The sequence below is a fragment of the Microcebus murinus genome, chromosome 10 (assembly GCF_040939455.1).
Source record: "Microcebus murinus isolate Inina chromosome 10, M.murinus_Inina_mat1.0, whole genome shotgun sequence".
Classification (NCBI taxonomy): Eukaryota; Metazoa; Chordata; class Mammalia; order Primates; family Cheirogaleidae; genus Microcebus; species Microcebus murinus.
This window is the reverse complement of record NC_134113.1, coordinates 26,247,380-26,273,381: the sequence shown is the minus strand read 5'-3', so window position 1 is coordinate 26,273,381 and position 26,002 is coordinate 26,247,380. Positions and strand designations below refer to the sequence as shown.

Genomic DNA, 26,002 nt, shown 5'->3' with positions numbered 1-26,002 from the left:
AATGAAAAAGAGGTTTATAAACAGTCAAACCAAAAAGTTTCCTGTCAATGTTTTGCAAATGCTGGTCACATTGATTAGTCCTTTTTAGGATTTTTAATCCTAAAGCTTTACTTTCACTTAAAGCTTTTTAATTTTCTGTTTGCTTACTCCATTCTTGTCGTATGTGAAAGAAGAAAAATTCACTTTAGACTAAATGAAATTTTAATTAAGAATTGCACTTCCTTTTCTCACCTTAAAAGCTTCTATTCTGGATCCCACTTTATAAAAAGAAGTTCCTTTTTCATTTAAAAATTAACAGAAACCCTTGTGTTAGCATACAGCTAACATACAACATAATAATTACCATGTAATAGAAGCAGTAGGACAGGCTCACAGCAACACAGTGCAGGAGGTAAGAACTTGGGCATCAATGAGAGAAGGCTGCCCCTTTTTTTAGCCTGTAAAATGGGAACAATGAACAGCAGCTGCCTCTTAAGGCCGCTGCTGGGATCATTCAAATGAGATCAGTGTAACCAGCACTGGTTAACATTCAATAAAGAATAGCTATTATGATCATTAGAAAGACACAGAAAGGGATTGTTTGTCATTGTCTCCAGTTTTACCTTGAGACGGAACTTCCTTTATGGTAACATTCTGAGTCAGTTACAAGAAAAGGCTACAAATGCTGTACATTGCAGAGGATCCTGTCTCTTCCAAAACACTCTGCTACCGTTGTTAAAGGACCAAGGGTGGCATGTGTGTGGGGCGTGGGGGGGGTGTTACCCTATACAGCCAATATCACACACTGTTTCCCCCTGAAAGTTAGAAATATCTGGAAATAATATAAGAAATGGCTCTGCGCACAGTAAGTCCTAGGTAAGACAATACTGTGGTAAGTGAACTAAACAGAGAATAATCTGAAATTGGACTCTGATCCCCAAGTGAACCAGCCAGTGTAGCCCAGTCCTTACTGGCTCTGCAGAGGAAAAACAAGCCTGCGTCTATCTCAACTGTGATCTAGCTGGACATGATCTAAGCTGTGAACAGTGCCTAAGCGCATTTCAGATGCATAATGCGTGTTAAATACTAAGCAGGGAGCTTTGGTCTGGGGCAGCGCACGCTGTTACTGAGGAACCGACACAGGAACATAAAGACCTAGCATTGTAATTTGGCCTTTCTCTAGTCTCTTATTTTAGACAAGTTTTCTTTTCTGTTAGGTTTCTCTCAAATAATTGCAAAAAAACCCAAATAAATAAATAAAGTATGGGGGTGGTGGTGAGGTGGTTATTTATATTATCAAGTCATTCTTCAGTTTAAATAATTCATTGCAGCTTTAAAAAAAAATTAAGACCCCTCTATAATGTTAAATCTGTAGCCCTCTCAATTATTCTTCTACTCTTTGAGGAAAGGGAAGAGGAGAAATGCCCAGTGGAAATTTCCTTGTTAATGATATCTTACATTACTTTCAATGCTTTACAGTGTTACTTTCAGACTCACTGTGGTATCTTAGTTAAGTCTTGTGCAAGATGCCATAAATCATATTACACTCATTTGAGAGGTGTAGAAAGCCAAGCCTCAGAGACGAAGCAAATATAAATAGTAGTAATTGGTACATATATATAAATATAGTAAGTGGTACATGTGGGTCCTAGAGCCAAGATTTTTTGACCCAGGTTAGTGTCCTGAATGCTGAATCAAGCGGTTCACACTCACTGGTTTTGGGCTGCTGTTTTACATCCCTTCAGCAATTCGGTTCTAGGCATCTTCCCCTTTCCTTCTCAGTTAATTCTGATTCATTCCTCCCCTCGTGTATGTAATTCATACATACACGAGGGGAGGAATGAGGGAAAGACCTGAGTAGACCAACATTCAATCAACTAGGGTTTATTAAGCACCAACTAAAAGCCAGATCTTCTTTTTTTTTTAAGACTGGGTCTTGCTATTGCTCAGGCTGGTCTCAAACTCCTGGGCTCCAGTAATCCTCCTCCGGCCTTGGCCTCCCAAAGTGCTGGGATTATAGGCATGAGCTGCTACACCCTAAAAGCCAGATCTTTGAAGGGTTTTGAGCATAGGAAATGGAATCTTCTTTGTCATTTTAAAAGCCCACAGTGAGTTTAATCGCTTTGTCAATGTGAACCAATTATCTAAAAATAATAATCATGTATTAGCCATATTGGAGTTCCTAGCTAGATGCAGTACTGCTCATGTTTGTAAATTCTGGAAATAGTTAAACTTTCAAGTGGCTTCAACAGACTTCAACAATCCTCCTGCCTCAGTCTCCCAGAATGCTAGGATTATAGTTGTGAGCCACAGTGCCCAGCCCTTGATGAGATTTCCAACTGTGGTGAAGCCTTACTCCTTAAATCATTTATTCAACATTAACTCATTCTTACAAACTTGCAACTGCTAGGCTCTAGGGGTAAGAAGACGAGTTAGATGTAGCAGCCCCAAATCTAAGTGAGGTCAGAGTCTAGAAAGAAGAGACCAGTGCCCTGCTCTGAACTCTCCAAGGCCCTCCAGCTTCTCAGTGGTCAGAACTCACAGCCCCCTTAGCCAGAGGTGGCCCAGCTTCCCTCCCCAGCTGCAGCCTCACTTGGCCTTTTTCTTCCATTTCTTAGAACTCTTCTCACTCCCTCCCCCATTGTGTTTTGCATAAATCCCAGTTCCCTTGGCCTTGAAAGTTCGTCTGCTCTGGCTTTACTTAGCTCCTCCTTCAGCCCTCAGCCCCTGGCGCTGCTGCCTCCAGGAAGATTTTCTGACTTGCAGATCTGGTTAAACCTCTCTCTGAAACCCTCTACCACCTTAGACCTCACCACATATGCAGTTTTATCTGTATTGAGTGGTTGTTTAATATTTGACCATCTGCTCTGAGCTGTCTTAAGTTCCTGGAGGGCCAGGGACTACCTGGTTTTGTTAGATGCCATTGCCTGGCACACAGTAGGCCTTCCAGGAATGAAAAACAAACCAACAAACGGCTGTGCCAGGATCCAAGCAGCCTGGGCCTCTGCGAAAGGGCAGGATGGGGGTGGGTTGGTGGTTCTCTTGAGCTTCCTTAACACTGACCATTCTATAACCCTCTGAAATGTAGAGGCTGTCCACCCCAAGCCCCCAAGCGACTGTAGCCTCCCAGATAGCAGAAATTCCATTATGTTTAGTGTTGTGGCCCAGCTGTGCCTGTTCCTTAGCTTGAGATACACACAGAAACCACTTAGCAACTACTAGCCATTGCCAGCACTAATGAATACATTCCGGACGGTGGGACAAAACGAGGAATGTTATAGACAGGGTGGAAGAAATGCGTAAGCCTGAGCCGACTCTTGAAAGAACACAAGCCACCCCCCAACTAAAGATTCAAAAAAAAAAAAAAAAGGAAAAGGAAATTTGTCTTTCCTCATCCGAGAAAACAGAGAAAGAAAAGAAAAATCCCCTAACCAATGTCTTAACCTTTCTGAGCCTTCCCCTTCCCCTCCCCGCGCTACACAGGCGAATTCTGGACAGGTGTACGGTCACCGTGAGGTCTCCGCAATCGTGGCAATGCCTCCTGTCATTTCCTGACCAGGGTGCAACTTTGCAGAGGATTTATGCAGTTAGAGCCCCTCTCGTACAAGGTATGTAGGGCCCCCCCGGGGAAAAGTCGAGGGTATAAGCAGGGAGGGAGGGGCATTCCTCCGGGCACGGTCACTCCTCGCTCTGCCGGAGCACCAGCCCCGAGGCCCCGGCGAACGCAAGCCCGGGAGCGCGCGGCCCCGCCCACCGGGCGGCCGAGGCCCCGCCCCCACCGCAACGGTCTCGGCGCGCAGGCGCCGTGGGGCGCGCGTGCGCGGCTGGGGCGGGCCGCGCGCGGGCCCCACTTAAATAGGGGCGGAGGGGGTGGCGCGTAGCCGGCGCGGCGCTGCTGCTCAGGGCGCGGGCTCCTCGCAACTGTCTCCGCGCGGCGCGAGCCTCGAGCCTCGCTCTTCCCCTGGCGGCAGCGGCCGGAGGGAGCGGAGGCGAGCGGGCGGCGGGCTCCATGGAGAGCGGCGCACGGCGGGGCAGAGGCGGCGCTTCCATCCCGGCTCCCGGGCTCCAGTGACCCGCGCTCCCGTCCCGCACCGCGTCCGAGCAGCCGCCGGCTGCGGGAACCGACCGGTCGGCCTCGCCGCGCCTCCCCGCGCCGACCGGCGCCCCAGCGTCCCTGCGCCGAGCCTCGCCCTCGCCCCACTCCCGGCGGGGTGGCGGCGGCCGGGCCCCCGCGGCGGCGGTCGGAGCAGCGAGAACCCGCCTCTATGATGAAGTTCAAGCCCAACCAGACGCGGACGTACGACCGCGAGGGCTTCAAGAAGCGGGCGGCGTGCCTGTGCTTCCGGAGCGAGCAGGAGGACGAGGTGAGACGCGGCGCGCACGCTGCCCGCCCTCCCGGGGCGCCGGGGCCGGCGCTGCTCCCCCGGTCCCTCCCCGCCGCCCGCCGGCCCGAGCCCCCGCCGCCCGCCCGCCCCCTTCCTGCCTTGCTGGGCTTGGGAGCGGAGACAAAGGGCTCGCCCGGCCCTCTCTCCGTCGGGCCCTCGTGAGGACTCGAGGCCGGCATGCCGCCGGCCCCCGCAGGGTCCCGGGCCGAGCGAGTGGCGCCTAGCGGGAGTCACCATCTTGACGTGCGAATTGAGTTTGAAGCCGGATAAGCCTCGAGCGCTCACACACAGGGTGGAAATGGCGTGAGTGTGTTGCAGCCCGGGCCCTTCTGCCTCTTCTGCGTTTTCCTTCCGTATTACGGCAGTTTTCGGGCCCGGATTAAGGCTAAGCGTGTTGGTGGAGTAGCGGACAGTCCTCGTGCTTTAAAATAACCCTTCGGTCTAGTTTTGTCAATTTCACCTTTTTAAGTGGCTCTGTTACCCCACTAGCAGTTGGTATAATTGCGCTCCATTTTTTCTTTTTCTTTTTTTTTTTTTTTTTTTTTTTGCGACAGAGTCTCACTCTGTTGCCCGGGCTAGAGTTCCCTGGCGTCAGCCTGGCTCACAGCAACCTCAAACTCCTGGGCTCAAGCGATCCTCCTGCCTCAGCCTCCAGAGTAGCTGGGACTGCAGGCTTGTGCCACCATGCCCGGCTAATTTTTTCTATATTTTAGTAGAAACGGGGTCTCGCTCTTGCTCAGGCTGGTCTCGAACTCCTGAGCTCTAACGATCCACCAGCCTCGGCCTCCCAGAGTGCTAGGATTACAGGCGTGAGCCACCGCGCCCGGCCTGCGCTTCACTTTTTTTCAAAACAGCCTTTTTAAAGTTTTCTGAATGCATGAGGATGGTTTGTGAAGAATGCAGTAACGCCAAAGGGGAGGAGGTGGACTAGAGAGATGGACAAAGTTGCCATTTCAGACGGTAATCTCTGCTTTCAGCATGTTTATGAGAGCTTCTTTGCTGTTTCTCTAGACATCTGGAGAGGAGCAGGCTTTCTAGTTCTAAGAGCAGTCAATCTTGTGTAATTTACCCATTTGCATCAGGTTGAGAGTGAGACCCCTGGGGTTTCCTTGGAGAGCAGTTTTTACTTATTTCAGTTACATTTGTTTAAATAAAAGATGGCTCACTTTTAAATGTGCTTAGGGCAATAGTAGTCATTTGGTAGATAATGAAAATATTTTAGCATTGCCACTCCTAAAATGATTAAACAAGGAAAAATTAACATTCTGAATTCTGTTTCCATAACTAATTGTGTCTAATAAAGTACTAAGCTAAAGCTGGAGATGGGAATTTAATGGCTTCCTTCCAGCTAGTCCCTGCAGTTATGATGAGTATGACAGTATACATTCGGTGGCATAGTTGTTCATGTTAACAAAAACCAAGTGCTTCAAAATTGTACTTTTCAAACTATTGTTTTGCCTTTTTTTTTTTTTTTTAAGAAAGCCCTTTAGGTTAGCTGATCTGTGCTTAGTTGGGGCCTTTAAGTGTTAGACCTATTCCTGAAGGAGTTTCCAGAGAAACAGTGTCTGTCTTTGACATAGGTCTACTTAGGAGAGCTAGAAACTACTGAGGGAAAGGTTTTTAACATACAAAATTAATAAAGTGAAGGGCTACATTAGGGCAAAGCAAACTTGGAATATAAAAATATAATAGCCTGAAGTGATCAAGATAGGTCAAGGATCTTGTTTGACTTACTCATCATTGTATAATCATATTCTTAGTTGAGTGCTTATAAGGTGCTAGGCACTGCCAGAAGAAAGTTTGTTACATTTAATCCTTTTAACACTTGGAGGTAGTGCTGGTTGTTACCATTTTTATAGATGAGACAGTTGTGGAGCATAAATACTTTGCCCGAATGGTACAATTAGGAAATAGTAGAGTCAGTATTTAGGGTCTAATCCTTACTCCTGATGCTGGGCTCTTGGCACAGGGCCCAGCCCATCACAATTGGATGCTCATTGTTTGTTGAATGAGTGAGATTTTTTTGTGAGGCTGAACTTGGAAGCCTTTCTGTAAGTGGTGACTGTAAAGTCTTGCCATATGTGAACTTGGAATTCAAGTTTTGTAAAAATGTAAATCCCTAGGGAAAAATGGGGGTGGGGTGGAAGGAAATTGAAGTGATCTTTGTTGTGTGTATGGTGTAAACCTATGTCTGACAGGAACATCAAGAATTACTTTAGCAGATAACTGGATTATTTTTGTGCTCGGGAATTGTTTATGCTCTAATAAATACTTTCATAGCCTCTAGTTGAGTCAAGAGACTTAGTGCCGTTAGATAAGATGAAGTAAGATTTGGAGAATATATTAGCAAACTCCATTGTGTAAAACTTTAAATCTGATAAACTGTAGGTTGAGAATCCCAGTGAATCAGCTTGTTAGAGGATGTGATCTGAGGGATGATTCTGGAAATCTAAAATGTACAGCCAGCTTTAACATCTGGTTTGGCTCTTTCAGAGTCTTCATGTCTGTGGTTGTATATAGTTAGGCTCTGTTATAAGATAATTACAGAATAAACTCTATTAGCTTTCCTGGACATCTTACTGTTTTGCTATGAATTTGTTTCCATTCTGTGAAATTATATCGCCAGCCTTCCCCGGATTGGATAGAAACCAGCCTTAACCCACCTGTCTTTAGCTAATAGATGAGAAATGTTTCCCTCTAATGGGTTAACAATACCTGGGGATCTTGTTTAAGAGATTTAAAAATATGTTTGGTTTGAAGATGAATGTTTAGAGATATAAATTGAAGTGAAAGTAACTTCCCTCTGACCCCAAGAAGCTATGTGGTGCTTCCATCTGGCTTTCCCAGAAGTTCTCAGAAAGTCCTTTAGAACAGGTTATTCTAGGAAAGAAGGTTCTAACATTTTTTTTCCGAGGTGGCTTTGTATTTTTTCTGATCTTTTTCTGCCCTGTGGGGTAAGTATTAGCATTTATAGAGAGAGAAATTAGGTAACAGAAGTAACTGGTTCCAAGGTCACCAAAGCTGGCAAGATCTTTTCAGAGCCCTAGTCCTTTGTTTCTAAATCTTTTTGTTTATTTGACCCCACCCCCCAACTGGTTATTTCTGTGGCGAACCACACTCACTTTTGGCAGTTTGGCTTCCAGACAAGTCCACAAATAATTGTGCCATATAGAGTAGCTGGGGTACTGTTCTTGTGCAGCGAAAGATGACAATACTTTTACAAATGAGTGACCAGAAATGGGTTCCGTTGAACATATTTGCTTATATGGTAGTTTGAATAGGGGATGCAAAGGTGAAGTCTCAGCTCCTGAGGAACACATCTGTAGTGGGAGGTTGGGCAAATGACTGACATAAAGGGAAATAAAGTAAGGGAAAAGTGCTGTCAGATGCTTTTGACATTAGATCCAATGTGAGTCATATGGAGGTGGATTTCAATAGCAGATAAAGAAGGGACCAAGCATCCCAAATAGAGCAAATCTTGGGACTGTGGTCTTGTTGGGCTGCAGGTTAGGATAGCATAGAACAATTGATAGTTGAAAAACATAAAACACCTTAAATGTAAGGCTGAGAAGTTGCTAGGCAAGAAGAGAACTCTTGGTTTTGAACAAAGAACATTTACATTTTAGATTTATTCATGCTTGAGAGAGTGATCTGGCAGCAAAATAGTATAGACTGCTAAGAGGAGAAATAGAAATTACTTGATCCTGGCCGGGCGTGGTGGCTCACGGCTGTAATCCTAGCACTCTGAGAGGCCGAAGGTGGGAGGACCGCTCAGGGTCAGGAGTTCGAGACCAGCCTAAGCAAGAGTGAGACCCCGTCTCTACTAAAAATAGAAAGAAAGTAATTGGCTAACTAAAAATATATAGAAAAAATTAGTCGGGCATGGTTGCACATGCCTGTAGTCCCAGCTACTCAGGAGGCTAAGGCAGGAAGATCGCTTGAGCCCAGGAGTTTGAGGTTGCTATGAGCTAGACTTACGGACGCCAAGGCACTCTAGCCCAGTCAACAGAGTGAGACTTTGTCCCCCAAAAAAAGAAAAGCAAAGAAAAAGAAATGACTTGATCCTGAGTGGAATCCAGCACAGTTGCAAGAGAGGCATTTTGACAAATCAGTCTGAAGAACTGACCACTGCTCTTGCATAGGACCCAACACTCTAATTAGCTTTTAAGCTCCCTGAGCCAGGGGCCATATCTTGTACAGATGGTCTGCTAGAATGCCGAGTATATATTCCTGAACAATCCCGAGTTCTACAAAATCATGCAGTAAGACTAAGACTTGATGGGAAAGGGAGAGTCTCAAAACCTAGAACTCCAAAACCAGAGCTCTGATAAACAATAACAATCCTAGTAAGAAATATTAGTTAAATCTCCACTAGCATTCTTACACCTAGAATCAGTAGTCCACCCTTTTAAGATGTATAGTCTGGAGTTCATAGCTCTTCAGAGATTTAAATCCTTGAACATATTTGCTTCAAATGGAGACCACTTTCATCAAAATTGATTACTATCCAAAGGCAGCCTTTTAAAATACAGGGATATGTCACTTACCTCTTCATCTGTACCTCCAGCTCTGTCAGACCTAAAGACGGTTTTCTTAGGCCATTAAACCAGCTGCTTCATCAAAGGAAGGCACTTCTGTAGAATTTCCATCTGTTTTTTTCCTAGGATCTTGGTATATCTCAAGGCTTTCTCTAATTGTGAAAAAGCTATACCAAACTTAAAACATCTACGTGCTTGGAGAAAACATGATCAACCTGACTTTCCACATTATTGATGGTACTTTTAGCTACCAATCCCATATAATTTAATTTAGTTTGAACATAGTTTAGCAGAAGGAACTGTTATTTCTGGTTCTCGGTGCCTCTGTAGTCCAGGCCAACTGATTTGCTTAATGAAAGCAGTAGGTAGCTATTAGCATGTATCATAACCATTCTTTTAATCTGTGATCTTTTAAAATGTCTGTGCATAGTGGGTGTTCTTAATAATGCCACTGGCCTAATTTTGGCTAAATTCCTATGAAACAGTTAACTATAATAGAGGTACGTTAACTATAACCATTCATGATGTCCTGAGTCATGATAATGTGGGAAGAAAAGCAACCCAAAAACAGCTTCTGTAATAAATAGCTACAGTATACAAAATGAAACTCTTTATTCTTAGATTTAGGGATCATGTGAGAGGTTCTCTGAATGGCTCCCCTACTTCCCTACCCTGGAACAGAAGTGGTGTCTATGATGGTTAGTTGTTCCTGGTGGCAGGCAATGACCAATAGCAGTTTTAAGGGTAAAAGCTGAAACCACAAATGGCAATTTGAGGTCACTCGGTAGAGAGGATTAAGGATCTCATGTACCTCCAGCCTCTGAAGGCATAATTGCATTGCATAGACCTTGAACACATTTTTTAGTTTGCACACTGTTAAACTTCCCCAGTGTGGTGGGCCTGTTGCACCCAACAGGGTGTAGAGTCAATACAGTAGATCATTCCAGTTCCCAAAGTTTTGTCCAGTAAGACTCAGGGCTGGTTCCAAGTTGAAGCTTGTCAATACATGATCCATACTTAAAGTGGTAGATACTTCTAAATAACATTAGGTATCTGGGAAAAGGCAAGTGTGAGAAATGACTGTTTCAGTAATGCCAGATGAATGGTGTTTTATTCTGATAGTTGTCTGATGTGTGGGAAGAGGGAATAAGGTTCAATAATGCAGTAGAAGGAATGTTTAGGTGAAGAAAGAAGGTCACATTGAATAGAGTAGGAAGAAGTGTCTTCACTTTTCACCCCAATCTTACAGCTTTGGCTTTAGGATTTGAGTGTTATTCAATTCTGAATTTTGTGATTCAGCACTTGAAATTTGCAACCTGGTGGGATGAGTAGCCTCCTTTTTATGAGTCTTTCCTTGGATCTCAGCCCTGGTTTGTCTGGAAGGTTGAATGTCTACTTTTATCTTTGTCATCTTATCACCAAAGTGACAGAGTGCCATCTTGATGGGTACAGAAAATCTAATGTACTCAGAAAGGTAGTTGTAAAGGAATTTAAAATCTGTGAATGACCATGCATGGCTGTCACCTGGTGGAGTATGTTCTTAACTGAATGAGCTTTTATAGTCTGTCTTTATTACTGCAGTAATATTTTTAGAGCATTAATTGGCATGATAACTATATTACAGATCTAGTAGATTTGAGGATGTTTTAGAAATGTTAAGGAAGCTGTTAGTGTACTTTTAGGGGGTATGGAATAATAATGCTTGGGAATATGGTTCTGTAGATTTAGATTCTTCCAGTGTGTGTGGGAGGGGCTCAGGACCAGCTACCTATTATCTGAAATCAATATTATTGTAAGAAAAACAAACATTGAGGTTGCTGTTGCTGTGATTCAGTAAATGGCTTCACCAAAACAAACCAAAAAAAATTTGCCCTTAGAATAAATTGTGCTGAGGCTCCGTCTTAGATTTCTACATGTATGGAAGATAGTAATAGTTCATGATGCCCATGGAATTTTAGTAGAAGAGGTATAATGAAGCCAAAAACATAGGTTCCCAGTAAAAACACTTACTGTGCTCAGTGCTAGTATCCCAAAAAATTCATGTAAGAAAGTTTTCATTCTTGGCTATTCCAAACATTTTCATCAGTCTCAATTTTTTTTTTTTTTGGAGCACTTGAAATTTATAGAAACAGAAAGGTGTGTTGTGTCTGTTGATATTGGAAAACTACAGTTAATCAAATCTTTTATTTGCTTTATACAAAACTATTTGTCATGCCTGTAATCTTAGCACTCTGGGTGGCCAAGGTGGGAGAAACGCTCAAGGTCAAGAGTTCAAAACCAGCCTGAGCAAGAGTGAGACCCTGACTCTACTAAAAATAGAAAGAAATTAATTGGCCAACTAAAAATATATAGAAAAAATTAGCAGGGCGTGGTGGCACATGCCTGTAGTCCCAGCTACTCGAGAGGCTGAGGCAATAGGATCACTTGAGCCCAGGAGTTTGAGGTTGCTGTGAGCTAGGTTGACTCCATGGCACTCTAGCCCAGGCAACAGAGTGAGACTCTGTTTCACAAAAACAAACTATTCTTAAAGCTGAACTACCTTAGTATAGTAGTTCTTTAAAAAAAATGTAGTCCAGAAAAGTCTAGATTGGTGGTTTTTCATCTTCAGCAAATTCCAAGTGACTTCAACAGAAAAGCCTTATTTTTTTTTACTCGCATTCTTGATAGTCTGGAGTGACAGTGTGCCACACTTCAGTGCAGCTCACCACCACTGTCCCCGTTTGCTCTTCTTTTTAAATTATATATTTAATTTTACCCAGAGCCTCGCCCAAGAAGCCTTGAGCAGGTTGACTCGGCATTTGCTCTTTTCTAATCCTAGGCTGTTTAGCTTGATGAAATCCTTTCCCAGAGAGAAAAATGGTCATAGTAGCCATAACACTGAGCACTATAAAATGCTGTGTAAGAGTAAAGTTGGCTTTTATATTTGTGATCTTACTGCTGTGTTAGCAACCCTCTGAAATAAAGCAAGTGTGGGGGTGCTTAGAAAATTCTGAGTCACGTGTGTTCATCTTAATCTCAACCCCCTACTCAAAACAGTCATTTTGTCTTCTGTTGTCTGCCTAACTAAAATATAAACACTGTATCCAACGTGATAGCAACTTTTCATCATTTGTATCAGTCCAGGGCTGGGGGCAATCTCTGTGCTTCCCATAGCCTTTTCTCATGTGCATGACCCACACCAGATAATCGTGGGATTGCCTTGCTGTCCCACTAGCTGGCCTGGAGTTAAAAAACTCGGTTCACTCATTTTTATTGAGGGAAGGAGTGTAAGGTTGGTTTTAATTATCCTTGTCTCTGAATGCAGTTCAGATCCATCTCTTCCACCCGGGCAGACCTGTGCTTATCTATTCCCCGGTCTGTGGAGTGCACATCCCTCAGTTCTTGCTTAATTAATCATCACCTTTCTCCTTATCCTAAATAATGGCCTTGCCCTCCTTTGAACTGCCTAGTGAAGCACTTGAGATGAATAGGCAAGTACCTGATGTTCAAATCTGCAGCATGACCTGTGTATCAGAGCTCTTAAACTAGTAGTTTAGATGCCCAATCATTCCTATACCACAGGTACTAAGTACTCATTTAAAGTGATCATTTTTTGGAAAAATATATTTGAAGTTAATGGTTTGGTCAAATTTAATCTTTTTGGGATGTCAAAGGACTCTTGGATGATAAATTATTGGATTAGGCTAAATCACTTGTCCAAAGTTTATATTGATCTGTTGCCAGTATGGATTTATTAATATTTAGATCTATATTTTCTTGCTCTTTCTTCAGCCACAAAATATTGAGCCTACTGTGTGACTTTAGTCTTCTATCCCACCTCTAAGAATGTGAACTCATTGAGGGAAAGACCTATATTCAATATCTTTTTACCTTGTTCAGTATCACAAAGTTAGTAAATATGGAGCATAATCAGCAGCTTTTCTCCTTGAGCTGGAGAGTTTATGCTGAGTTATTTGTTTGGCAGGAGTTAGTCTATCCTCTGTCCCTCTAGAGCAGGCGTCCTCAAAACTACGGCCAGCGGGCCACATGCGGGCTGCCTAGCACATTTATCCGGCCCACCGGGTGGTGTTTGTGCAACTACTGCATGTCCTGCTTAGCAGCCAACTTGTCCCAGGCCCACAGTGCGCACTCTCCAACTGTCTGAGGGACAGTGAACTGGCCCCCTGTTTAAAAAGTTTGAGGACCCCTGCGAAGACTGTAAAGACAAAAGTGAGTGGGTTTAGTTTGGATGCCGTGTACACTTCTTTCCTGCTAGCCTGTTGTCATGATTCTGGTTTTCTTTTGGAAGAGCTTTAAAGTGGTAATCTTTTGCATGGGAATTAAAAGTGGATAAATAACTTACATGTTTTACATGGTCTGAAAAGGATATATCTTTAAGATGTTGTTAGATAAGTGTTGTTCAATAAATAGCCATATGATGCTAGTGGCTGTTAGGTTAGACAATACAGCTCTAGAGCCTCAAAAGCATGAAAAGTCCAAAAATAGCAGAGTTTAGGACAGACTGCAGGATTGCCAATTGAGATGAGTAGGCAAGTGCTTAATGAAACACCGCTGGTTTTTAAAACTCCCATCACCAAATGATGGACATTAACAAATCTCGCTTCTTAAGCTGGTAGTTTAGATAGCAGTTTTATACCATAGACAATAATTACTTATATAAAGTGATCTTTTTTTTTTTAACCATTGGAAGTTAATGGTTCAATCACATTTAATCTTTTTGGAATGTCAAGGGATTCTTGCATGAAATTCTTGGATTAGCCTAAATCAGCTGTCCAAAATTTGTGTAAATCTGTTTTCATAAGGCTGCCTAAAGTAATTTATGAAGGGGAAATGTTGAACCATGGATGGGTTCCATGACTTGGAAGAAAGGTTTAGTTATGTGTTGATATCCTATAGAGAAAGGTTTGGTTTTAAATTTTAAATCTGAAGCTTAAATATTAGTTCAGAAAAGCAGACATAGATTATACCAACAGATTTTTCAACATTATTAATCTTATGTAATTCAGGTCTTACAGACTGTCTTGGAGAATTGGGAACATAATAGTCACTGATATGTGACAGCTTGAATTCATTTTTCAGAATTAAAACATTTTGAATATGGATGATTTTGAAAATCCCTATTTAACTATGTGAGGATGTCCTTTTCAGGTGGCTAGCCACCTGCACTATCCTGTCCCATTATAAAGGAAGTCAAGGAAGTTGCTTAGAGACCATAGAATTGTGTAATGCTATCCTGTCCCATTATGAAGGAAATCAAGGAAGTTGCTTAGAGACCATAGATTTGTGTAATAAGAATTTCATCTAGGCAATAGAAACCAGGTTATCCCTAGGTTAACCCAGGTTAACCCATACCTAGTGACCGGACAGAGGTTTCCAACTGCAATCAGGTCCAGCACTTGCTATTTACTGCCCTTTTCCAATCTTCTTTCTCCTTTTTTTTTTTGAGACATCGTCTTGCTCTGTCACCCTGGCTAGAGTGCAGCGGTGTCATCTTATCTCACAGCAACCTCAAACTCCTAGGCTCAAGTGATCTTCCTACCTCAGCCTCCCAGGCAGCTCCCAGGAGTTTGAGGTCCCAGGACTACTGGCACACGCCATAACCCAACTAAGTCTTCTATTTTGGGTACAGAGAGGGTCTTGCTCTTGCTTGGGCTGGTCTCGAACTACCAGACCTCAAGCAATTTTCCTCTCACCTCGGCCTCCCAGAGTGCTAGGACTCATCCAGACCCCTTTCTAATCTTTTATAGTAGTTTCATCTGTGTTTAATTTGACAGCAGTTTTTAATAGTCCACTTTCAGTGAATCTTTGCAGAATTTTTTGATACATTTCTTTCTGTCCTCATTTCATCATTCTCAGTAATCATAAAACAAGTACAACTGGCATAATTTAGGAATGAGCCTAATTATTGGTAAGCTGATTCAACACCATTGGGGGGAGAGTGGAAGGACTGTTAAGAGCCAACAGTTAGTGCTAGCCAGGGCCTGAGGTGTTTTATACTCATTAACACACAACAATGAGACAAGGGTAGTTATTAATACTTTTCTGAACAAGCAAGGAAATGATGCACTGAAAGGTAGCTTATTAACCCATGCTTGTTAATAAGGAATGAAACACATCTTGATCATGATCTTCTGTAAAGTTACACCTTCAAGTTCAAAGCTGAATTTTCTGATACTTGGTAGATTTGCTTACTCTGGCTCTTTAGTTTCTGATTTTTATGCTTAAGCCCTATTTGGTAATACTTTTTTTTTTTTTTTCACTTTTTAGTCCCAACTTAAGCATTAGCTAGTTTTGCTAATACTTAAGAAAGCTTCAATTTAAGGTTGTCCTATATTTCATTTTATTTTGCCAAAATTGCTATATTTGGACTTGACCTTCAAAGACAGCGGTTAGTATTTAGCATGAGGCTTTGTCAATTGGTAGGTTAATTTTGGTGCTTAGCTAGATTTGCCACAGTTCTGCCAGTTATTGGCTGGAAGGAAGGATGCTGATGGAAGCAGTAGAGTCCTGTCCAGATCAAGAATGAGGAACAATGGTGACCTCTTTAGCATTAATCGATCGCTGCTATTAGGTGATGGTGTGTCCATAAGCAAAGATGTGCTGCTTTTCTAATGGGGGAGTTATATGCCTAAATAGGAATTCTCTTCCACCTCAGCATGTTGGGGCTTTGGGAGAAAGTTGGGAGTTGCTGAACTGCTGTCGTCTAAAACTTGCCACTTGGGAAAGGTTGAGTTCCTGGCAGCTTACCTCAAGAGGTAAGAGAGGACACCTGTGCTGGCCATAGACTGTTAAGGGCCCTCGGTTCCTCTGGCAGTGGGGAGGGAGCTGGGCAGGAATGCTGACATGCATGTAAAAAAAAAAAATCAGTACCCACACTGGGGATTAAAACTTCATTCTAAACTTGATGTGTTTTTCTAGGGAGAACTATTTAAATTTACTTAAAGGCAATATACTAAGATAATTTTGGAAATATTTTTGTTGGTTAATATACCTGCTACCTTCATAAATATCATTTGGTTGTCTATCATAGCTTTATTTTTTTAATTGAGTAAATTTCAACCTAACAACCTACAATTTCATTTATGAGATGGGTATATATACTACCTGTTTTAGGTACTGTTAAATCGTTAATCTCTAGGATACTTGTCTATGATAATATAATGGCTTTTTAAAATGGTTTGCACACCTGAAGCTTAATGGTGTTCTTGATCAGGGGTCCAAAGACTTTTCCAAATGAAAGGGCCAAATATTTTAAGCATTGAGGGCCACACAGTCTCTGTCACAGGTGCTCAATCTGCTGCTGTACCACTAAAGCAACCATATTCATTATGTAAAAATGAATGAGTGTGTCTAGATTCTAAATAAAATTTTATCTATGAACACTGAAATTTGGATTTCACATATTGTAAAAATAGAAAAACCATTTTTGGCTCACAGTCTGCACAGAAACAGGCGGTGAGCTGTAGCTTGCCAACCCTGTTCTAGATCATAAATTATAGATGCCTGTTACAAAAGTGGGGTGACTTCTGCTCGTTTATATAGGTTGAAAATATGAAGGGTGCCTCTTTACACCTAATCATAAGCATAAAAATAGCAAGCACTCTTTGTACCTCATATTGGCTTTACCTACCTGCATTTTCCTGTTTCCTTCTCAGCAGCATCTATTATCTTGTAAAGTATTCCTACAGTTCATAGGTGAGGAAACAGGGTGAACTGCCTATGGTTTTACATCCTTAAATTTGGAGGATTCTATACCTAAAGAAACTGGTGTGATCACAAACCTCTGTGTATAGCTAGCTCTAGGGCTAATAAACCCAAGTCTTTGCTTTTTTATCTTTTATTAGTATCTGAGAATTGCAGTTTTACTAATTGAATCTGGTAGTTCAAATTATTTTATTAGATACAGAATGATTTAATAATGTGACCATGTTAATATTGAGTTCTGGTTTCAGAAAGATGTTTACAAAGGATGTCAGTTGGGTTTTTTTTGTGGTATAACACGTACCCCTAACAATTTTAATGACATTTAAAAATGGATTAATCTAGAATAGAGGCACAAACTTGCAAAGGTTTGAGAGTGTTGTTTATATTCCTAGTGCCTCTCAGGCTGGAAGTCTATGTTTATACTTGTATGCTTGGTCTTCCAGGTGCTGTTAGTGAGTAGCAGTCGGTACCCAGACCAGTGGATTGTCCCAGGAGGAGGAATGGAGCCCGAGGAGGAACCTGGCGGGGCTGCCGTGAGGGAAGTTTATGAGGAGGTAAGATGAATAGTAGTTTTTTCCTTTAATACAAACTGTATTTTAGAGTTACACAGGAGAAGCATCTGTGTAAGGTTTATGAACAAGGCATTTGCTACATAACGCTGAGGAAAGGCAAGAAGAACAAAAGGCAGGTGAACAAAAGTGCTTTTTTATTGCCTCATGCAACATTTTTAAGCATGTGACTGTAGCTAGCATTTTGTTAAGCAGATAAGGTTTATTTTACCTGCTAGAAAAATATTTAAAATCAATGTATTGGCCGGGCGAGGTGGCTCATGGCCTGTAATCCTAGCACTCTGGGAGGCCTAGGCGGGCAGATTGCTCGAGGTCAGGAGTTCGAAACCAGCCTGAGCAAAAGAGCAAGACCCTGTCTCTACTATAAATAGAAAGAAATTAATTGGCCAACTAATATATATACAAAAAATTAGCCAGGCACGGTGGTGCATGCCTGTAGTCCCAGCTACTCAGGAGGCTGAGGCAGCAGGATTGCTTGAGCCCGGGAGTTTGAGGTTGCTGTGAGCCAGGCTGATGTCATGGCACTCACTGTAGCCTGGGCAACAAAGGGAGACTCTGTCTCAAAAAAAAAATAAATAAATGTATTGCAGCTATAGGTGAACTAAAATGAAAAAATAACAAAGATAAAATCAATGTGGAAGTCTCCACAGAATTGTATAGCATCCAACTTCTGTCGATCAGATTTATTATTTGATCAATGATCGATGTATAACATGATGGTCTTGCCTCAGAGCAGGGTTTGCATTAACATTCAACAAGGGTGCACAGAAACATTAATCTTGTGCCATAATTCTTTTTCAAATGAACACGAAGAAAATTGCTTTTATCTTCCCTGTTTTGTCTTAAAGTTCAGTAAAATGTGCCATATACTCAGGCACAAAAGCACACATGGCCTGGGTGTCTTTTTACAGTCACTAATAGATACAAGTTGCTTTTACTCACAGGCAAAACAGAACATAAGTGCCACAAAAAGTCATTGAACCAGCAGTTCTGAGTTAAACGGGAAGTGAAGACTAAAGCTCTCTCACTGGGCTTTGGTGCGTAGTAGGAAAGGTTCCCTGGAGATGTGACGCTGCAGTCAGTCTGTCACAGGGCTGGGTGTGAGTGTGAGGACTCTGCAGAGGGGGAGCACAGAGAAAGAACTGTCCCCCCAGAGCCATGTGACAAGGAAGGGGGAAGGCAAGTCTATAAGAAAGGGGGATAGGCTATTTGTTTCCACAGAAAAGTCTGTTTTCATTCAGGAAGTTTGTCCCAAATTGGTAGGAAGTCTAATTTTTGATCAGTCTTTGCCACTTCTTATAAAATAAATGACAGTCTGATCCAACAGGAAGTTGCATGTGGGACAACTGAAGCCATGTTTTATAGCAAAACACAGGTTATGAATGTTGGCAGTCAAACCTCACAGAAGCAGGAGGGTAGTGATTTGTATTGTGTTTAGATTTAAAACTTGAAATAGCCAGAATATAACTTTCTATAAATTGTTATAAAAGGGGGAACATTTTACATTTCATCTTTAAATCTTTTTTAATAGGCTGGAGTTAAAGGAAAATTAGGAAGACTCCTGGGCATATTTGAGGTGAGTTACAAAAGTAATCCACATTTTGCTAACAATAGAATTAATGATTTCTTGCTAACCAGCCAAATAATCTGGCAGTAGCCTAAACCATAGACATATCTCTAAAACTAGAAGTAGGCAAGTCAGTAAAAAGATTAGGAAAAGAGGTAAGTTAAAAGCCACTTAACTTATTCATATAGCCTCAATTTTATACAGCATTATTATGGTAGTAATTCTGTTTGGCAGTAAAAGATTTATCTCTTAGTTCATTTATATGGTTTAGGTGTAGTGTAGACTTTTAGGAGGTAGTGTCTTGAAAGTATACCTTATGGAGTATACTTTGAATACTCCATGTGGGCTCTTGGATTCTGTCTGGAAATGTACCCATTGCCTAAGTGCATAACATCAGATGATATACATAATCTCTTTATCCTTAAAGGACCGTATGAAGGTACAAAACTCAGATACATGGCATAGATGCCAAAAGAATAAAATTCTTTCATACAATCTCTTACTACTAAAGCCAGAGTGGAATTTGCAAGGAGGGAATTTGCAAGTGATGGGCATTCCATGGAAAGTAAGGAGAAAGGAGGTAGGTTTCTGAGACCCACGCTACTTAAAAACATTTTCATCTGAGAGTCAGACCTAGATATATACCAGAAACATGGTGACTTTCCTTTTTTCAAGATACTATTTAAGGGTTAGCTCAGTCTTTCTGTAGAACCATATACATTTTATTTTTAAGTCTTTAGGAATTCAGAAAAAAAAATCCCAATGCTACAACACGTGGAAAAATTGATAACTCTCATCAGAGTACAATTGTTCAGAATAAAAGCCCTTTATTTACGTTTTAAGTTTTCCACAATTCAGCACTTGGTTTCCCGGTTAAATAGCACCATCTCCTGGTTAAACTGGAAAAAACATTGAGGTTTTCTGTGATTCAGATATTGTGGTGCAGATAACACATTTGTCAATATGCAGAAGGTTTTTGAAGAAAACTTCTCATATTGTAAAGAAAGCTTATGTAATATGGGACGTTAACAGCATTAAGTGCTTTTCCAAATGCTACTTCACAGAAATTATTGATGTACCTTTCCCTTTAGGAAATATAAAAGAAAATTAGAGTGCCCCACCCATTCACCCCAGTGAATTTGAACATAGCATAATAAATATTAATTCACCAGACATAGAAATAAGACAGCTTATTCTTTAAAATAATGACAGATGGATGCCTCTCTTGCTGTTTTTATTTCTTCCCAGGCATAATATACTGTGTGAGTGGTTATTTGTGATAAAAAAAAATCATATTAATCTTCTAAAGTCTGACCACAGCAAACAGGGCTAAGTTAAAGCAGGACGAAGGTGGCCCCTTTATCTTCAGGCCAATCTGGATGTAATTTTAATCTAGGGACAAGACGAGGTGCCAATTTTAACATGGGGAAAATTGGGTTTGAGCATATAGTACTAAAATACTATTCCAAAATGCACCTACCCAGGTATTCTCTTCAACCCTAGATGTGCCTAGTTTTCATCTAGGAGCTTTTAAAATAGCAATACTTTTTTTGGTGGGCCTCACCCCAGAGTAATTGAAGCTATGTCTCTTTAAAAAATCTTTTATCCTGAGTAGTCCAATTATGGCCAAAATTGAACAGACCTAGTCTAGATTAGCAGGGCTGTGCTTTATGCAAATCTTGATACACCTATAAGAGGAGTGTTCTAAAGCAGTGGACCCCAACTTTTTTGGCACCAGAGACCAGGTTCCATGGATGGGGGATTTGGGGGAGGAGCTTAGCCATGGGGAGCAGCTGTAAACACAGATGAAGCTTCAGCTAGCTGGTCCTCCATTCACCTCCTCCTGTGCGGCCCAGTTTCTAGCAAGCTGTGGACCAGTACCACCAGTCCGCGGCCTGGGGGCTGGAGACCAAGGCTCTAAAGGAACTGGGTCCTGAAGGAAACAGTTTTTCCATAGCATTGAGAGGTGGTTAGGATTAGCCCCGGGAAGTAGGATTTAGAATAAAAACTACAGGAATACAGTTCTTTTAATATAGATTACATCCAAATCTTTAGATTGTCATTGTGAAAATAATGTCAAGTATATGGAAGTCAAAACTGTTTTTAAAGCTTAGCATCAGGAGCTAATTTCACCATTGGTGGTGATGAAGGTGCAATTCCAGTCTTTTATCTTGTAAATGTTTTGTCCTGCATAATCTTCCTTATGTGCTGTACTACGCTAGAGTATACTTGCCTGTACTGGGAAGTATACTATACTAATCAACAGTATGCCAGAACTGCTTATTTTTCCCTCAAATGGGCCCAAGGCTTGTTCCTGTGGATTAAAATGCATTTCTTTTTATATTCAAGCAGAACCAAGACCGAAAGCACAGAACATACGTGTATGTTCTTACAGTCACTGAAATATTAGAAGATTGGGAAGATTCTGTTAATATCGGTAAGCTCCTGTTCTTTTTGCTATCTGAATTTTCTTAATTCAAGTTACTTGTATTCTTGTATCCAGTTTCATTTTAAATTATTTTTATCTTAAATCTTTTTAGAGAAGGGAAGATGAATTTGTATCTCCACATTTGAATTACCTTAAAATTCTTCCCCAGCATATTGTTGCCTAAGTTATTTTGCGGGGGGAGTGAATGTTGAGGGTATGGCTTACTTTGAAAATTGACTTTATATATAGTAACCAATGTCATACTATTCTCTAGGAAGGAAGAGAGAATGGTTCAAAGTAGAAGATGCAATCAAAATTCTCCAGTGTCACAAACCTGTACATGCAGAGTATCTGGAAAAGCTAAAGCTGGGCTGTTCCCCAACCAATGGCAATTCCATGGTCCCTTCCCTTCCAGATAGCAATGCCTTGTTTGTAACTGCTGCACAGACCTCGGGGTTGCCATCCAGCATAAGATAGAAAGAACCGGGAAGACGTCTCCCACGTGCAGTCTCATGGGGAGAGGCTTCTTTGTTTTCTTCTGCGAACATCTGAATGACGCTTGCAAACTGTCTGAATTTGCCATGCAAGGTTTTCAAACAATTTGCATGTTTTTCAGATGATTTCAAATCTTCTTTTAAAAAATAGTGTAAAATATTTTAATAAGCCAAAGCCACGTGGAATTTTTTTTTAGATGCCTTAACTGAGCCCCCCTCCCCCCCCCCAATGTTGTTTTGGTTGTTTTTTTCACAGCATTTTATCAGTTTTTTTGTCTTTTTGATATCAGCCTGGTTTGTCAGATCAAATTATTTGTAGGTATATTTTCTTTCCCCTCAAATTTTCTCATTCACAGTATTAACATTCAACAAATCCTTCTATGGTGGGAATTAATGAAAAATATTCTTGATATTAAGGGAATCCATTCATCCCCAAACATGATTTATATGATCACAATTTTAATTCCTAAATCACAGATTTGGGCTATTTATGTATGATCCAGTAACTATTTTGACAAAGGATTTAATTTGCTATTTTTGGGAATTTGTCAACTCATTTGTCTGAATTTTCACAAATAGTATTATGTCACTAGCTACATGATGATGGCTATTGCCCCTGTAGCTCTACAGAGTTGGTGAATTTTGGGGGGAAATATTGTTAGCAAAATGCATGTAGTGAATACACCTTACCATGAACATTGTATCGACGGAATTAGCATGCTCAGTTGCCAGGTCCCCCGTTATCTTTAATCTCTTTACACAGAATACCTTAGAACCATATTTCCCTCAATGTAAATTGCTTTTAAAACATATTTGCAGTTTTTAAATTTAGCGACACCTCTAGAGTTAAAGTCCCATGTTTACCGGTAACCACAGGAGTGGAGTCTAACCTTAAATGCCAGTCAAAGATGACTGCAGCACAGTTGAGTACAATGGCCTTCTTGCTGTTCAGCTGTTACAGATGTAAGATTGTTAGGGCACCTTAGAATGTCTCATCTCTTCTAGGTTGTCAATAGGTACTATTTATCACATAACTAACTTTTGGGGCATTGGAATTATACCTAATCTAAGAATTATTTTGTCTTATACTTGGCTTTATACTCACTTAAAATCAAGAATCCCATCTAAAACACATAGGTACCTTGTCTGAAACTCCTACTTCCCCAGTGAGGTGGGTGGAAAAACCTTTGACTGAGATGTGGGGTTAGGGAGAGTGAAGGATCATTTTTTGTGTAGACTTTAGCCTTTTGTAAATATTGTAACTGGTGAGTATAAAGTAGAAAATAAGTATAATTAAAACATTTGTTCTACAAATTGTTAACCTTTAAAAATATAATTGCTGCTAAAAATAGAGTGCTGTTACACTTAAGGAAAATTGGTGCCATTTTGGAAATGAGATCTTGTGCCATAAGTGCAGCTGAGCTAAATATAAATGTTAGTGCACAAATTAATGCTGTCAAAGGAATGGGTAAAGTAGAAAACCTTTTAAACCAGTGACATTTCATTCTAAATTATGTAGTGTGATCAAACATGATCATCCAGAATTTTTGTATTTTTCTTTGTACAGAAGTTATGTATTCTGGGTGTTTTTTAAAAAGGAAACATTTTAAATCCCACAAATTGACACTTTCTATCTTCAATGGAGTAAGATTTTTTGTCAGTAATCTCTGAAATTTCTTTAAATTATATACTTTAACACAGCAGAGAAACTGGATTGTTTTTGTATATAAGACTGCTTCCACCTGAAATGCTGTCACAGGAACTGGTGGGGGGGAGGGGTTATCTTGTACATGATATTCTTAGAGGTAATAATGCATGAACTTATTTTATAAAATCTTGGACTATGTATTTGACATGTAAAATATGTACAGTATTAATGTCAACCATCTCGTAAAAGTTAGCCTATAAATATTGTATAATTTTCTTTGGTCAGAAACATTTGGACTGAATAGTGCCACTTGGGTCAGGATTTAATTCAGTGCCATTTAGCAAACCAACTGTCTTTAGTCTATGCAACTAGCAAAAATTTGTATAATGCAACAGAACAGTTTCCACACTTCAAATTTTCATGTGAGGGGTTCTTCACTATTCTTCTGGAACCCAGTCTAACAAAATTATAGAGGAGAGACCCTAAGGAGATTTCTGTTAAGAGAAAAAGCCAATATTACCAGGCTCTAAATAGTTGAATCTACTAAAGATAACAAATAGTGTCTACTATCTCAACCCTCCAAAGTTTGCAGAGTGTTGGGACTGTCGTATGTGATTTTTTTTTTTTTGGTGGGGTAGTTGAATAAAATTGGGCAGCTAAATTTTTCAGTTCCATGTGCCTCCTAAATAAAAAAAGAAAATAAGTTGTTATTGTGAATTGACTAGCAGACAAAGTAGAAACTGTCTTGCATGTTGTTTTTTGTAAAGAGATGACATTTTCCAACCAGGCAGATGCCATCCAATGTTGTCGTTCACACCGTTGTATAAAGCAGCAGAACCTAAGGGGAAAAATTATTGTTGTACACACACTGAATTGCTTTGCATGGTCTCATTTGAGATAATTGGTGTAAGAATCTTGACTTTTTTTATATTTGGAAATATCAAATAAAAATTGAAATAAATGATCTTGGTGTTTCTTTTTTTCTAAACAGATTTGTAAATAATCAGCTTTCTGAAAATTTGGGTAAGATACATGATTTTGACTTGGAATGTGTATTTAAAGTAAATATCCAGGGGAGAGCTATACCTTTCAGTGCATTACTTCCTCAACCATGGGTTATTTTTGTACCATGTTCAAACATTCAACCTAACTGCATTCATCCTCTGAGTGAAAACCTGTCTGGCATTCTAAAGTAATTTTACTGCACTCCCGTTGATAATCGCACACATCTCTTACGAGCAGTACAACTGTATGCTTCATTTATGATAATTTATAATTACTAGTGGAATTGCTGGGTTAAAAGGAACTGTCTACCACTAAGATGTCAGTTCTGTCCTGATGGATATTTTCCATCTTGTTGCCTGGGTAATGGCATAGCACTGCAGCCCGTGCTGGTCCATGGCCTGTTAGGAACTGGGCTGCGCATCACCACCTGAGCGTAGTGCCACTTTTCCATCCACGGAAAAAATGTTTTCCATGAAATTTAAGAACCCAGCTGCACGGTATTACAGCCACTCCCCATCACTGCCTTCATTCTGCATCCCTTCCCCCACAACGTGAAAAAATTGTCTCCCACAAAACTGGTCTTTGGCGCCCAAAAAGTTGGGGACAGCTGCTGTAGCACGTGGTTGTCTTATTTATTGCTCTTCTCCCCTCCCTGATTGAGGTGTTAAAATTATTTTAATGATCAAGAGCTCTTTTTTGAGTCTCGCTCTGTTACCCAGGCTAGAGTGCCATGGTGTCAGCCTAGCTCACAGCTACCCCAAACTCCTGGGCTTAAGCGACCCTCCTGCCTCACCCTCCCTAGTAGGTGGGACTATAGGCATGTGCCACCATGCCCGGCTAATTTTTTCTATGTTTTTAGTTGTGCAGCCAATTTCTATTTTTAGTAGAGATGGTGTCTCCCTCTTGTTCAGGCTGGTCTCAACTCCTGAGCTCAAGCGATCCTCCCGCCTTGGCCTCCCAGAGTGCTAGGATTACAGGCGTGAGCCACCTCGCCCAGCCCGATCAAGAGCTCTTGACTACACAGCAAGTTTCTGACCCCAAGGAGCCTATTTCTAGTGGTGTAGAGAGAGGTGATGCATGTAGGTCTTTTTTTATTGTACAGACTTACACCATCTTCAAAAGCAATAATTTCTTTAAAAAATATCACCCTCTACAAAGGTGCTACTTCCTCTCCCCGTCATTTTTTAAGACCTTCCTGACTGGTGCCACTAGCTAAATTCTATCTGAAAGATGAGAAGGCCCCTAAAGCCTACGTTAACAAAACATAGCATTTAGCTTTAATTCCTCTACTTTAATGTGATTTGAACAAATTGCCATCCCTAAAGTAACACTTCTGCATTTTGTAACATCTGACAAACACCTCTCAATATGTGAATTACCACTCTCTCCAATCATATTTTTGGTGCTTATCAAACAGCAGCGTTGGACATTCGTAAAAGTATGGTAATTCTTCCTGGTTTTCTTCATTTTTACTTATTCATTCCTTAATAAGTTAGTGAAATACTTTGTCGTAGCTACATTTATTTGGACATCAATGTATACCAAGTTGACCAAGTAGTTATACTAGGAATTCCTCAGGAACATGGACAAAAGTTTATGCCCCAACATAAACAGAATGGAAGCCATGGCAATAAAATGCCCACCAGCAGCAAAAGGGTGATGGTTAACTGGTAATATACCCACAT

At 40.9% G+C, this 26,002-nt stretch overlaps 1 protein-coding gene across 4 annotated transcripts; it reads left to right on the top strand.

Annotated features, from left to right (window-relative positions):
* Window positions 1–3,835: 3,835 nt before the first annotated feature.
* Window positions 3,836–24,276, top strand: NUDT4 (nudix hydrolase 4). 4 transcript variants are annotated; one of them, XM_012775256.3, is made up of 5 exons: window positions 3,836–4,343; window positions 17,050–17,160; window positions 18,707–18,751; window positions 21,095–21,179; window positions 21,445–24,276. In XM_012775256.3, the coding sequence occupies exons 1-5, from the start codon at window positions 4,245–4,247 to the stop codon at window positions 21,645–21,647; spliced, it is 543 nt and encodes a 180-aa protein (XP_012630710.1). In that variant the 5' UTR covers window positions 3,836–4,244; the 3' UTR covers window positions 21,648–24,276. The 4 variants fall into 4 exon arrangements, with proteins under 4 accessions (XP_012630710.1, XP_012630709.1, XP_075863222.1 ...); XM_012775255.3 differs by having other exon boundaries at window positions 21,092–21,179; XM_076007107.1 differs by lacking the exon at window positions 3,836–4,343 and adding an exon at window positions 4,491–4,667 and having other exon boundaries at window positions 21,092–21,179.
* Window positions 24,277–26,002: the final 1,726 nt, after the last annotated feature.